Source organism: Phyllopteryx taeniolatus, chromosome 16 (genome assembly GCF_024500385.1).
Source record: "Phyllopteryx taeniolatus isolate TA_2022b chromosome 16, UOR_Ptae_1.2, whole genome shotgun sequence".
In the NCBI taxonomy this organism is placed as follows: domain Eukaryota; kingdom Metazoa; phylum Chordata; class Actinopteri; order Syngnathiformes; family Syngnathidae; genus Phyllopteryx; species Phyllopteryx taeniolatus.
In genome coordinates this window covers 12,378,117-12,393,940 of record NC_084517.1, presented here as the reverse complement: position 1 = coordinate 12,393,940, position 15,824 = coordinate 12,378,117, and the positions used below count along the sequence as shown (strand labels likewise).

The 15,824-nt window shown below is 42.6% G+C and overlaps 1 protein-coding gene across 1 annotated transcript; it reads right to left on the bottom strand.

The window, feature by feature from the left end:
- Window positions 1-181: 181 nt before the first annotated feature.
- Window positions 182-14,641, bottom strand: znf598 (zinc finger protein 598). Its single transcript, XM_061748140.1, has 12 exons — window positions 14,122-14,641; window positions 13,347-13,459; window positions 13,086-13,215; window positions 11,183-11,394; window positions 10,832-11,049; window positions 10,661-10,754; window positions 10,124-10,311; window positions 7,897-7,975; window positions 6,957-7,822; window positions 5,369-5,528; window positions 5,117-5,264; window positions 182-2,430 (listed from the first exon to the last, which is right to left on the bottom strand). Exons 1-12 carry the CDS (start codon window positions 14,293-14,295, stop codon window positions 2,047-2,049), a joined length of 2,766 nt encoding a protein of 921 aa, XP_061604124.1. The 5' UTR covers window positions 14,296-14,641; the 3' UTR covers window positions 182-2,046.
- Window positions 14,642-15,824: the final 1,183 nt, after the last annotated feature.

The following is a 15,824-nucleotide window of genomic DNA, read 5'->3' as shown; positions in this document are numbered from 1 at the left end:
GGCCATGGTCAGATTAGTCTGAAATCTGATTGCGAAAAAAAAAAAAAAAGAAATCTCACACACACACACACCCTTTACTGGAAGCAGTGCAGAAAATAAAATAAAATACTGTTGGGAATAAATTAATTCAGTATCATGGAAGAAATATTGGAATTTAGGTTGCCACAAATATAAACAAACGTCCGACAGAAAGGACTTTATTGGCGCCAGACAGAAAACAAAAAGAGCAGCAGCAGCTGTAGGATGTACAGACAAACTACATACGGTTTGTCATGAAGTCATTCAGTTTGACACACAGCACTGCAAGCTGCAGGTCCTGAGAGAAGATGAACACAAACATGCGCACTAGCAGAAAGCCACTCAGAGGGGAGGGTGTGTCACAGTACCCAGCCCCTCAAGTGTTGAAGTACATATTGACACGTTTTAAACGATGAGACTGAAATAATAATGTGCTATTCTTAACCTTGGTGAGGCATATTACACTTACTTACTTATTCAAAACTGTATAATTTAAACAAAAAAAATTGGAGAATACACAGGCAGAAAACAGTTAATTTGATTTTGTTCGTTTAGCTATTTTAACTCGTCCAACCTGTGGCCAATTTTGTCAATCATTCTCCAAGTACCTGCAAGATAAAAGGGAAGTTTGCAATAAAAAAAAAAAAAAAAAAAAAAAAAAAAAATCACTTTTTGTCATAGTTGTTTTGTCATTGACGTTACTATATTTCATAAATAGGATGGGTGGGAACAACAACAACAAAAAACAGCCATCTCTGGGCCCCATCTCGTGCTAATTTCATATTAAGAAACCACCGCGGCTGAGGAAAAATCAAGGACAAGGTGTGATTACAAGGTGTCAATCATTTGTCGTGCTCTCGCAGGCACACTCGTAGCGGGTACATCCCCATGGCCTCACAAATAATGAAACTTCAAACCGATTTTTTTGTTTATAGTAACACTCCATCACGTATAAGGTGCTTATCTGGGGTAAAAAGGTAAGGGGTCACCCCAAGACACGCCAAGACAGCAGGCTGTGCCCGCTATAAATGTGCCCGCAAGTGCTGTACAAATTATTACACTCGTCAACTAATTTATTGCCTAAGACGTTTTTTAAACTGATTTAGGGCAATTTTGAGGTGCTGAATCAAAATATCACATTGCCTTTGCTCAGTTCAACTTTTTGAACCATGGCCACATTTATTTGTTTACATGTACAGTTATTTTCATTTTAGCGGTTCAAATAAACAGGTTTATGCCCTGAACTTTGAACAATGAGGATATAACATTCAATTTGCAGGTGCTTACTTTTATCAATATCTACTACTTAATTTACAGTAAGCAAAGTTTGTAAATTTGATTAATAAGCTTAACTTGGCATAAAGACCTCACCTGAAGAAGAAAAACATCATTTTTGGATGCAGCGATGCAAAAATGTCCCAAATCAATTGAAAAAACAGACAATTCACCCCAATTTCTTTTGTAACCCAGTGTTATATTTCACAGATCAAATTTACTACTGTTAAGTCATGACTGTTTTATGAAATATGACTTTTTTTTTTTTTTTTAAATTGTAAACTCCCCCTGAAAATATTTGAACAGAAAGGAAAAAAAAATAATAATCTACTTGGTTCTTCATACAATCAAACCTCAATGGAGCTCAACAGCTACAGTGATCTAAATAATTTAAATTAGAGCTGCTTTCAATTTTACACCAGGCATCCCGACTTGATACTGAAAATATGATCTGTCATGTTCATAAAAAGGGCAAAAACAGTCTAACTCATCACGGTGCTGGCAATCTGGGGGGCTTTTCAGTCGCAATAGATTCCTCAAGTAGCTCATCAGGTTGTCTTCTGTCCTACTGAAATAAACCAACAGTGGTGGTTGCAAACTGCCAATGGACAGACGACTTTTGAACTATTAACCTTTTCAATGTAATGGTCATCAGGAACCACGGTGTCCCTCTTTTGAGCCGTGATCCATTGCTGCCGTCCTCCATCCTGGCAGCTGCCGACAAGCGTCATCAACAGAGTACTCAACGGCACGCTAGCTGATAATTCGGCTAATGGACTGCAAGGAAGGGAACTCGTCATTGTCCCTCATGTGCAGCATCTTGTGGGAGTTGAAATCTTTGAGTGCGAGCACCTGTCTGCACGTGGGGCACACCTGGCAGTCCAGCTCGGCGGCAGCGTTAGTGTTAGCCTGCGTGCTTGGCGTCTGCCACACGCTTTTTTTGTTCTTGCTTTTCTTTCCTCCGCCGCCTGTTCCCGACTGTTTCTCCTGAGCCTTGCAGTCTCCGTGCGCCGTCAGGAGCTCCTGCTGCTTGACGGTGTCCGGCAGTAGCACCAGCAGCTCGTTGAAGATGCGGTTGAAGTCGTCGCCCAGCAAGTCCTTGCAGCTGCGGTGATACTTGGCTGCGGATAGAACACCCTGGAAACAAATCGACAGTGTCAGGAGATGAACGGGTCAAGCAAATACATGAATATTAATACAAAAGCCAAGTAAATCAGATAACATAGATAGAATAATAGAATTGCAGTGTCGACCATCACCATTAAGAATGACCATAATTTACTGCTGTGTCAACAACAATAAATAGAGTATTTCCTAGACACGTTCAGGAATTTTGGGGCCGATCACCGATCAGCAAGTTTAAAAAAAAAACGATAACCGATCCGATCACAAGATGGAGCAATGTGTCTATTTACATGACTTGTTCATTTATTGTACATACTTGTGTACTGAGCACGTATCTTCAAAATTATTCTCGAGCATTTTAGACTTGAAAACATCTTTAAATCAGACTTTAAAACAATGACCTCTTGGGTGCATTCCAGGATTGGGCACTGACATACGTTTCGGTCAAATCAATATTACAAGATGACAGAAATAATTAATGGGTGCTAACTTACTGTAATAAAAGTACTTTATTTATTAAATTACTTTAACAAATATTGTTAATGACCTGCTTTCTCTAACTTTCTCACTGTCCTGGCGATATGGACACGCTTCGTTGCTTGAACGGGGCATGCTCCTCCTTGTGTACCGTATTTTTACGACCATAAGGCGCACTTAAAAGTCCGAAATTTTCACCAAAATGAAGGGTGCGCTTTATAATGCGGCGCGCCTTATGTGTGCACTGAGTTCCAACATCTGTAAATGTTGTGTGATGAGCGCTGCGCTTGACGCTTTTATTGATTTAATTATTTATTTATTTTTTATCATTTCATGCCGACACGCTGCTTACACAGAGGAAAAGCGGACGTGGCTGAGGACAGAGGAAGGGTGCGTGAAGTAGCCCGCTAAACCCACGCCCCCAGTAGGTATATAGCGCCGGGGTGTTTTTTTTAAACCCCTTGATTGATTGGGAGCATTTCCGGGGTGTGCATTGTGCAAAACAACATCGGTTTGGCTAAGGACCCCCGAAAATGTCACCTACGAAGAGACACGCTTACAAAGCACAGTTTAAACTGCAAGCTATCAGTTACGCGGAGGACCATGGGAATCGAGCAGCCGCGAGAGAATTCAAGATCAACGAATCCATGGTTCTCAAGTGGAGGAATCAGGAAAACGAGCTTCGCCAAGTCAAGAAGACGAAGCTGAGTTTCCGCGGGGAAAAGGGGGGAAACGCGGAAACAAGGCGAGGTGTCCAGACCAACTCGAGCAATGGATTAATGAGCAAAGAACAGCCGGGAGAAGCGTCTCTACAGTCACCTTTCGACTGCAATAACCCGGGGCTTGCCATCATTCCGGGAGGCTTGACGAACCGCTGGACATCTGTGTAAACAGGGCGTTCAAAGTGAAGTTGCGAGCGGCGTGGGAGCCATGGATGACAGATGGCGAACACAGCTTTGCTAAGACAGGGAGGCAACGCCGGGCGAGTTACGCCACCATATGTGAATGGATTGTGGATGCTTGGGCTAAGCTATCTGCTTTGACTTTTGTCCGAGCTTTCATTGCTGAACAGCCCCTCGGCAACGAGACTAACTCTGAAAATGACGAGAGGGAACCCAGCGTGTTTGTTGGAGAACTTGCCCAGCTGTTAATTTCGGATACAGAACATGAGGACTTTGATGGATTTGTGGATGAGGATTGATCAAAAAAAAAAAGTGAGTACATTGTTAAATACTTCAATAAACTGAACTCAGGTTTGCTCCCGCTGCCTTTTTAAAAACATCGTTTTAGGCTGCATGCATGCTACCGTATGTTTTAAGCTAGCGTATGTTTTACCATGCCTGCGCCCAATAATACGGTACGCCTTATGTGTGTGTTAAATACAGAAATAGACCCCGTAACTGAGACTGCGCCTTTTAATACGGTGCGCCCTGTGGTCGTGAAAATACGATACATTCTTCGGGTGCCTGATCAAATTTGTTGTGTTGAAGGATTTAGATGATGTTCCCCAGGACATACTTCAGTTGTGCACAGACTGCAAATAACTTACGTGTTGTTTGTCTGAGACACCGCAAAATAGTCCCACACCGACAATGTGTTTTTTCACTGACAACATTCCCCAAAAACTTTATTGGCCATCAGACAGTTACAGTACTACGCCACAAGACACGTGACAAGGCTAAAAAAAAAAAAAAAAAACTGTAGCTTTTGGATTCATACCCGACGGCGACGCGGCGTAAATGTCTTTTTGCAGAGCCAATCGATGACGTCATTGATCGGATCGGCAAATTGTGACATGAAAGCCGATCGACCGATCAGCATAAAATGCCAATTAGCGGCAGATACCGATCAAACTGATCAAATCGGTGTAAAGTCTAGTATTTTCTATCCATTTTATACTACTTGGGTCAGGTATTTTATACTATTTATACTTAGGTTTACAATGTGTTTACAAAAGTGTTATAAATTATGTTTCAATGAGTCTAAAGCATGTGGGAGGGGTAAAACTATGTATACAAATATATATTTTGGTCTCTTATATTGCAGATTGTGACCAAACCGGAAAACAGGTTGGGGGACTTCCTGTGTTGAAAAACATTCATTCTATTCTTATGTCGACCATTTTCCTCCTTCGCAGCAAGTTGGCAATTTCCAGTACTGACTGACAAATATTTGGACTTTGGAGGTTCCATTGCACTAAATCTTAAGTAATTTTAAATACCTGTCTAAATTGTGCAGAATAGTTCTTGAACTGATTGAACATGGACTCGTCATCATGGAGGTACTTCCTAATGGACTGGATCAGCTCCAGATTCCTTTGATGGAAGTCTTCTGGAACCAGGTAACCACTGTTTGATGTTTTAGGGAGGCTGTAGGAAGGGAATTGGGGACAATACTGTAAAGCGCATAAAAATAAAGATGTGACGATGTCTAAAAGGTAGGTGGTGTGTGTGGGGGGGGGGGGGGGTCTTACAGGTTTACTGCCAGAGGAGGGGCTTCAACCACATTACTGTTGAGGGGGATCCCAGTGAAGCCTGGTGGGGGCTTAGTGGCCAAGAGTCCCAGGCCAGGTGGAGGTGGGGGCACCGGGGATGGAGCAGAAGTTGACTTTGTTGGGAAGGAGGTCTTGAACCCTGCAAGACACAACATTCAGTCTTACTATAAGCCCGAATACATGTGAATCGACCACAATGCAGCATGTTTTAGGATTTCAACTTCCTAACGAGATAGTTATACAGGCCTCAGTTTACATCAGTCCTGACATCCAATGTTTCAAAGTTGGGAACGGCATGCGATGAACACACTACTTCCTTATCCCTGCTGCAATCCCCCCATCCAATCTGTCTCTCTGACTGTCCCTTTCCTCTTTCATTCTATCGCAACACAACCAGTCGAGGCTGGCGGCCATCACAAACAGTCTGGGGTCTGTTTGAGGTTTCTTCTTTCAAGAGAGTTTTTCCTTGCCTCCCTGGTCTAATACTTGCTTATGTGCAGTTCAGTTGGTCTCACTGTAGCATCATGACAAGTGGTTGCCATCTTTGTGGAATTTTCTAAAAAAACATGGAACGAGCACTTCAAAGGCCACTAAAATCCTACATCAATGTGTTCACTAAATAAATAAATAAATAAATAAATAAATGCTGAAGAGCATGTCCTACTGCCATACTGTTTTTCTCAGCAATAATGCTCCATTTGCGCTAGATAAGTAGACTTTGTAGGGAAAGTGACAAGAAAAAAAAAAGTCACAGTAATATTAACGTGTCGACATCTTAGAATTTCGGCCTATATGAGCAACTGGTGGAGATTTTTGACCGAAACTCGTCAGCTAATAGGAGTAAGGGGTTCTCGAGTCGCAGATGAAATGAGAGGGACAGTGTTAGGGTTTTACACTAATTTGAAGGTGTTTTTTGACCATATTTTCTATAGGCAATATCACACAAAAGTTTTTTTTTCGAGAAAAAAAAAAATTTCCTCGGAAGCCATCATTCAAATTTTCTAAATTCTTGCTGCCTTTCACTCATGTTGAAATTGATGTTCCAATCAGACTTATACATTTGGACAGACTGTCATTTTTGGCTAATCTTGTTACATTGGTACTCAATGTGTGTGGACTGTTGTTCTAGACCTGTTCCATATGTAAGGTGCCTTGAAATAAAATCTCTTATGAACTGGCGCTGTACAAATAAAATTTAAATCATGAGGGTTTTTAGTTAATTTTTAAATTGATTTTTGATGGGAGAGGGCATTATTTGTGTTTAGAAAATACCACCAACCAGGAATTACTTACTCTTCCATATGAATTATTGTGTATAATATGAATGGAAAAACATTCATCCTTTAAAATTTCTAAGTGTCCAGTTATACATTTAAGGAAATTCCCAGTGTTAAAGTAGAAAGGATCAGTTATCATTTAATTAATTCCGATACTGTATCTAAATAGATACAGCAGCACACTTCCCATACAGATACTCTTGCTAAAGCTAGGTGGCGAGTTCCAAGTAGCTGAGCCAAATGAAACAACTTTTTAAGTTAGAAAGCAGGGATGAAAATATTTTTTGTACCTGGAGGTGGCTTCTTGGTCTTAAGGACCGGGAAGTCTTCCTCTTGTTCAACAGGAGCATCTGTGTTGGGCTGTGGCGGTGCCGTGACCGTCTCCTTACTAATGGCTGGTTTCTCGTTGAAGCCATTAACCAAACGGCTCGGTGCTGTCGCCGCCACAGCACTCGAGGGCTTGTTCCTCGTTTTTTCAGGAACATTCTCCTTTTGTGCCGTCGTTTCCACCGAAAGTGTCTTTGCAGGAGCCGGCGTACCTGATGCTGAAGAGTTAGAAGGAGAAGACGTGTTCTTCTGTTTTTTCTTTTTGCTGGCTTTATTGGGAAGGAGGTCAGCACTAGGGGTCGGGGTGGGAGGGCTGCTGGTAGCGGTAGAGGCTTTCCCATCACTTCCTTTAACTGTCAGCAGAGACGAGATGTCGAGCATGGTGGGCACCGAGCGGAACTGCTGCTGCGTCATTCCGCCACTCTCGTCGTCGGAGGAAGGAGAGGAGCGCATGGGAGCGGCTTTTCCGTTCTCCCCTACTTTCTTTTTTCTCTTTGATGAGGAGTTTGAGGAGGTCAGGAGTTGTGGGCGGGTGGATGCCGAGGAGTGTGGAGGGGGCGGTCTGGAGGAAGGTGGGGGCTGAGCCGTGGGGCGGGCTGGAGGAGCGTGAGTGGACCACGCAGAGTTCTTGCTCGTAGCAGATTTAAGGGGCTGGATTTTGGACACAAGAGCAGGAAAATCCTCTTCTTGAAAAGAAGAAGACTTCTTGGGTTGGGCAGGGTAAGATGGCGTCATGGGGGCTGTGACATTAACTACTGAGAGGCTGGGGAAGTCATCTTCCTTCAAAGGCCTGGGAGCTGAGGGAACCACCAGTGGAGAGGATTTCACTCTGTAAACAGAACAAAAACATTTGAACCCATTTCACTTTGTGGATGTAGTTTGTACTGTGTTGTGTTATATTACATAGCAGGGGGTGCAGCAGCTCCCAATGCTGGAAAGTCATCTTCTTCCTCTGTTGGATTTAAACTCCTCATTGTCCTTACTGCAAAAATGTAACAAATTCACTCATTGCGGATTCAGTGCATTGTTGTTGTTGTTTTTTTTTTTTAATATAAATAGGTCAGTACAGTGCAGTTGCAGTTCACATCAGAATCATCTGTATTTGCCAAGTAAGGCAAAAAAACACACAAGGAATTTGTCTCCGGTAGTTGGAGCCGCTCTAGTACGACAACAGACAGTCAATTGACAGAACACCTTTGAGACATAAAAACAGTCACTGACCAATAAAGGGTTGCTTGTTATCTGGTAATGCCGGTACAAATTATTATTATTTATTTTTATCTTTTTTACAATTGTGCAAAAAGATGCAGAGTCCTCTAGCACTTAGAGCAGTTCGAAAGACTAATCTCGCAATAGTCCGATGTAATGAGCATTGTGTAAAGGGTGCCGAGACTTCAAGGAGTGTATGCAGTTTAAACTCACTAAATTAAAAGATAAATTCATTTCTACCAACCTTGGCCCAACGTACAGTACTGTATAGATAACGCACACACTCATAATATGGACAGGAACAATTGCAAGCAAAAAGCAATGTTACGCTTGGTTTTAAACATACAGTTTAGTTTACAACAAAGATCACTGTGCATTTAATAAAACCACACCTTGTCTCATGAAAGTCCACTAGTTTAATGCTAACACACACACACCACAAAACGCCACAGACGAGCTAACAAAGCTAGCGTTGATGTTGAGGTGATTATAAATTTGAACTATGAACTTTAATTTGAACACAAGCAGTAGCAACGCATGCAGACCATACAACAATTTTCACAGAAATATGTTCCTTATCCTCTGCAAAAAACAACATTTTTCCAGCTTAGTTAAGACTGTCTTCTGTGTTCACAGGTAGTGTCTCTGTATGCATTATATTGCCCCCTGGTGGCCAAAGTGCACACCAGCATGAGCAGCACAATGTCTATTGAACTACCATGATGCACAGAGGCGGCACGGTGGCCGACTGGTTAGTGACTGTATTTCTGCAAACTTGAATGTCTGATGTCGAAACTGTTGACAACTGAACCAGATGAAATGTTTCACTCAACACCACACCAACGCCACATTGAAAATAGTAGTGGTATCAACAATCACACATTTGAAACATTCGGTACAGGTATTAAAGAGGACGGGCGTGGGACAATGCAAAGCAGGAAAATTGTCTCGTTGTCTTAAATCCAATAATTAATATTTTATTCCACTGGTTTAAAACCACGAAATAATCCCAAAATGGGAATTTAACACTTAGAGGCGATCCAGCTCCCCCTTTGGTCCCGAAAGTGGTGGGAAAGTAAGGAGGCGGGGGGGGGGGGGCTTTTGGCTCGCTTCGGCCATAAAAAAGGCCGGAGCTATGCTCTCTGGGGCGGCTTTTGTCTCACCCGACCAACTTGCAGACGACTGGCCCAGGCAGGACGCCCACCTCACCACGAGGTGATGAGGACACATCGGAGCATCCCCCGCTCCAGAGCATCCGGCAAGCGCTCCGAGCTACCCTGTTTGGGGGTCTGGGAACGGAAGCGGGCACAACGCACCCATTCCTAATGTCTTGCAAGCCGAGACACCTGGGCTCCGGCCATCCTGCCTGGATTTTCCATAAAATTCACTACCAGCATTATTGTGTGTGTTTGGGTTCGAGGAACGAAATCTCTGGACGTCTAGAACTCGTCAAAGTTTCCTAAAGTGTAGCAACCTTCAGATTACGAGACTGATAAAAAGGTTTCTCGTCACTTCCCCTAAATTTTATCCACATAAGCGACGTGGTGGCCCTCTTAATAGCTAAAATAGCTTGATTAATAACGCTGTAATTTAAAATTACGCAAACCGGAAGTAGCGCAGGCGTCACTTCCAGCTCATTCTTTTCTCCTAAATTAATTACATTTTTATTTAACCCGTATACGCTACACCCACGGATTCACCTATCTGCAGATTTATTTTAACCGTTTTGTTTTTGTGGGGGGCAAGCAACCCCAAAAACACTTATTAGTGGTTTATCCCCGTTTATTATCGGTCGGGCCAGGTCCCTATCCCCTGCGAATAGCAGGGACCCACTGTACTTCTCAAACCTCGTAAATGCAACGTTAAACACTAATAATAAACCCTATGAATACTAGTAAATAAGGCACATTATGTTGTTTACCTGGAGGTTTGCTTGTTGGTTTGATTGGTCCAATCCTGGGAATGGGCTCTACAGATTCAGTTCTCTCCGTCCTCTCTTCCCTATAGTGTTTGGGAGCACTCCTCTCCAGCGCTGCCATTCGGTCCACTTGTCGATGCATCACCATCGATGCCCGCATAGCAGCTACCACCTCTCTATCCTCTTCCTCACTACACAGCCAAGCATGTAAAAAAATAACACTATGAATGACTGGAATTCAGCTTAACGGCAATAAAAAGACATTAGGGAAAAGTTACTCTTTTTGCTTGTACACAAAAAGTTGTATCTCAGTAGTAGTTGTATCTCAGTAGTACCTGCGATCAATTGTGAAACTAAGCAACCATGTAAATAAATCTTTTGCTATCTGCCCATTTCTGAAAATGCGTCTGAGAGTAAGGCGATCTGCACTGCTGCCCCACTGTTACGTAAACATTTCAGCTCGCTTGTGCATCAGTTTCACCACTTCAGTGGGAGAAAGTCCACGCCTATGAACACACCTCACACCTAGTTTAGACTCACCGAGAGTACCGCCAGCTCTTCTGTCCCGCCTGAGGTCTTCCTCTTCCTCCACGTTGGTGACGAGCTTCCTCATAATCCTCCCCTGTCACCATGCCTGAGAGAAAACAAACACTCAAGTTTGACTTCACATTACCGAAAGATCCGTTGCATCACAATAATGCTGAGTCGAACCTTCATTTCTCCTCTGTTGTCTTGGGGCCAAGTTGAACTGCAGGTCAATGTGGCGGTTTTGACGGGCCTCGGCGCGGCTCTTGCTGTGTGCCGAAGCTTTGTGTGCCTTGTAGTCGATCTCGGTGCGGAATGCATGGGTGAACTGCTCGGTGGCACAGAAACCCTCCTCACACAGATAGTGAGTTTCTCTGAAGTGCTCACTCAAGTACTGGTAATCACTGTTGACACAGCATTTTTTACTACACTTAAACACAACAAAATTCAGGATTTTTAATCATAAAACAAACAAGCGATGATAATGATGATAAATTTGCACACTTCACGGCCAGACAGGCCTGCGTGCTGTCACACCTATAATATTCCTGGGAGCCGTCAGCATCACAGAAGTGGCAGAAGTAGTGGTCCTTTCTCAAGTGTTTGAGGAGCTCGTCGTTGTCTAGGTAGCGGTCATCACAGAACTTACAGAGCGGGTGTCCCCTGTGACTGGTGTCGTCTGGGTCTCCGTGCGCTCGATGACGCGCAAGTTCTTTGCGGTTGTACCACTTCCGCTCGTGGGAAAAGATCTGGGGGACGGGAGTTTACGGTTCACTGATAGCACTGGGGGATGATAAGACTTTTACAAAGTTTGTAATGCTTTGCAGTTGTATTTCATGGTGTTTCGAAACCAACAAAGTAATGCAATACCTCGCTGTCAAAAACGCGACAATCCTATGTCTTTTTAGTACTGTTATTTTTAAGATTTGCTGTGGGCAGTTCGACAGATAGCAAACGATTCTTTAAATAACAGGCAAAACGTGCTTGCTTCAAGCTGTTGTTGTCACTCCAAGTTGAAGTTTAGTATAAAACTGAAACGTAAAACAAAAAGAATTAAATATCGCAAGTCCGCTAGCTTAATGCGAAATGCTACAATAGGATAACGAAAAATAGCAGAGACGTTACGGTAATTATAAACCTTCAAACAGCACGTGTTATATACTTATCTGCTAATATGATTTGGACATCTGCATGTAAAGTTAGTCAACAAACAACAAATGCACATCACAGCTACGAATTACACTGTGTACTGTTAACTCATGCGCCCAAATATAGGAGTAATACAAATTATGGTAAAACATAAAATAACAGATATTGATCTACTTTAAAAAGTAAATGTTAGGAATGGGCTAATTTATTGAACATATGTAGGCTATACGTACTAAAGTAAAATAGGCATGAAAATGAATTCTTAAAAATAAAATCTTACTCTTCTTTAAGTTTGACATGTCTATTAACCTCCTCACTACTATAGTACATTTAAATACCGGTATATACAGGTAGACTTTGCACACATGACGCAATACATCAGTGTGCGCTACTGAGCAGTTTCTTTTCTACTCAGGCTATTACAAACTGTCCAAACAAATTTCACACGTCAACATTGTGACAAATCTTTCATCTCTGAAGCAATTTTTCTATTTAAAACAAGGCTACAAATCTCAGCAGCTACATGAATCATTTTATTTTTGTTTAACAGCTAAACTATTGTCAATTTTTAAATGTTTTATCAAGAGGGCATGTAGAACCATTTTATGTAATATCTTTTATTAACTAATATTATTTTGAATTAATACAAATACAAAGAATCTAAAGTTCCATGTTTTGCCATCTATTATTCTGTACTTTTACTGATGTTTTAGGTTTTTGCCATGGTATCATTTCAGTATCAGTATCTAGGTACTTTATACAGGTGTAGTAGCCAGGTGTAGTACTGGAGTCCAAATTTTGGTATTGTGACATTACTTTCCACAAGAGTGATTTTTTTTTTGGGCTGTAGCTGATTCACGTGTACATTAAAGTCTTTAAATATACCATTATGTTTTTTCTTGTGTTATTTTCAAGCTAGTGCTTCTAGCACAGCATTGGAGTCAACCGCAGGAAATAAATGTGGTCACAAGTACTGTACATAGCTAGAAATGCATGTATTTTGCTGTTTTAAAGCACTGAGTCAGTTTTAAAGTTGCTCTACTCAGTAGGAACCCTTGAAAAACAATGTTGAGATCCCAAGCTCCATTATACATGAAGAAAATCTAAACATGTTCTAAATAAAACGGTGACGAAAAGTATTTATGGTTTAAAAAAAGTTTACCGATTAGGTCTTGCTAATTCCACAATAATCTATTTTAAAACACAACCTAAAGGTTTCAGTTTGTTAGTATTTGTTTCTGGTGCTTTAAAAGAGCTTCCACTCACAATCAGCTAACATTGGTCACAATACCTTCAGATGCTTTGTGCAGAGCTTGCAACAGAAAAGCTCATGCTGCTTCCTCATGTGCTGCTCCAGCTCCACAAACTTGGAGAACACTTTAGCTTCAGAACAGCATGGACACTGTGGCAAAAGCAGGTGCCTGAGAAAACACACAAATATGAATAAACTGCCACTTAAAGTGATGTCTAATGATGCTCAATGCCCCACTTGACTTAAAAGAAAGGCAGCCACATAGAATACATCATTAGCAGTCTAAGGAACTCAGCTGACCTGTACTGAGCATGGATCTTCTCATCAGCAAAATAGATGTCATGCATCTTCTCACAGGGGAACTGATGATGTGGCAGAGAAGAAAATGGCACTGCGGACTTCACAAACACCACCTAGGAACATAATCATTGAGGTGAGTACATTTAACATTTACTTTTTATGAGAAGTTTTAATTGACATTGAATAAATTGAGGCAACTAATTTCTAAGCTGTTTCTGAAAACGCCACTTTATTACATGAGAGACGTTGTGTATCATAAAGATTTCACCATTGTGAAAGCGTTCTCCTTCGTTATGACATTTGAACAGGGCTGCAGAGCCAACTCAATTTCGTGTAATGCTACGCATACGTGTAATGTGTAGTGTTACATTCAACGTTGAGTGGAATATTACAGTAGTGTTGAAAGCAAGTTTTATAATTAAGTGTGTGGGGAAGGGCCGTTTTAGTATGGCATTGTCCAGCTAAAGATACACAAGCAAAGATTGGACTGCCATTGTCAGTCGCGGTAACAGAAAAACAGCTAGTTTGGCTACTGGTTGCCTTTTCCAAACCACAAGTGGCTAGCTACTAGCAGGCTAACAACATGTATGAGTTATGACTGTTGTCAACGGAATTTGTGTATTGTTCTTCCGCCGTGATAATTATTATCCAAAATTAGCCGTTTTAAATAGTTATTGATAAGTAAAGATTTTCAAATATTCACTCGCAGGATGCCACGGCCTAGCTAGCATGGCAAAGCGGCGTCCTCGAGCCACAATAGCGTCGGAATTCGCACCTTGTCGAGCTCCTCCCGGCAGACGGCGCAGTACTTCTGCTCGCATAGAACCCTCATTTTAGTGGAGCAGCGATAACACACCGGATGGTCGCATTTCCCGAAGGCGAAGATGTCGATTTCTTGGCAGCACAGAACGCAGTGCTTTTCCGTTTCCTTGGGGTTTGCTGAATCCATGGTGGTGTAAAAATGGAGAACTTGCCCAATGGGTCCACCAGCCGCTGCCTCTTGTAGTGCTTACGTAATTGTGAAAGTCTAAGCTAATGACGTGCCACTTTACGTATGATGTGTATGTCATGTGGATTAACTGTTAACCACTCACAGCGGTGGTGCTGTGTGCCTTTATATTGCGTGTGAATCTGCGCACGCTATTCCACGCGGGAGACAACATTTCAACATGCTGAGTGCGCCTTCATCCGGGTTTGGGTCTTCGCTCTTATTTGTTGGTCCAAAAAAAAAGAAAACAAAAAATGACGTAACGGCTACTAATTAAATTTCTTTTGGTTCAATTCAAGTTCAAATTCCATAGAAAACATAAAATAAATGACATTAAAAGAAAATAATTGATATTGTAAATCATTCCAGCCATCGATTCTCTGTACCGCTTATCCGCACTCGGGTCGCGGTTGTGCTGTGCTGTTATTTCGTGGATCATTTTAAAGAGGGACATCTGCGCTCCAATGAGCACGATCACAGCTGATTTCAATCCTGTCCAATCAAAGCAGATCATATCATTCCCCTTAAATGCGGTGTGCTAGAAGCACACTGCCTTTGACTTGACGGAAGAAGAAACTGATTTGCTTCAGGCCTGGAGGTCGACTCATGCAAACTACATTTATACGTAACTGCAACGAGACCTCCACGGGGGGCGGATGATGTAAAGGAAAGCACAAATATCTGTACCTTAAAGTGGGCACTTGGTGATGCCCCCACTCCCGTGCTGACCAGTGGGATGATTAAAAAATATAACAATAATAATAATGCGGCTGTTCGGTCCCTGTACGACCGGAGTAAGAGTTTGGTCGGCATATCTGGCAGTAAGTCGGACTCGTTCCCGGTGAGGGTTGGACTCCGCCAAGGCTGCCCTTTGTCACCGATTCTGTTCATAACTTTTATGGACAGAATTTCTAGGCGCAGCAGAGGCGTAGAGGGGGTCCGGTTTGGTGGCCTCAGTATTGCATCTCTGCTTTTTGCAGATGATGTGGTTCTGTTGGCTTCATCAAGCCGTGACCTCCAACTCTCACTGGAGGAGTTCGCAGCCGAGTGTGAAGCGGCTGGGATGAGAATCAGCACCTCCAAATCTGAGGCCATGGTCTTCAGTCGGAAAAGGGTGGCATGCCCTCTCCAGGTCGGGGATGAGATCCTGCCCCTAGTGGAGGAGTTCAAGTATCTTGGGGTCTTGTTCACGAGTGAGGGAAGAATGGAACGGGAGATCGACAGGCGGATCGGTGCAGCGTCTGCAGTGATGCAGACTTTGTATCGGTCCGTTGTGGTAAAGAAGGAGCTAAGCCGAAAGGCTAAGCTCTCAATTTACCGGTCGATCTACGTTCCTATCCTCACCTATGGTCACGAGCTGTGGGTCGTGACCGAAAGAACAAATTCCCGGATACAAGCGGCCGAAATGAGTTTCCTCCGCAGAGTGTCCGGGCTCTCCCTTAGAGATAGGGTGAGAAGCTCGGTCATCCGGGAGAATCTCAGAGTAGAGC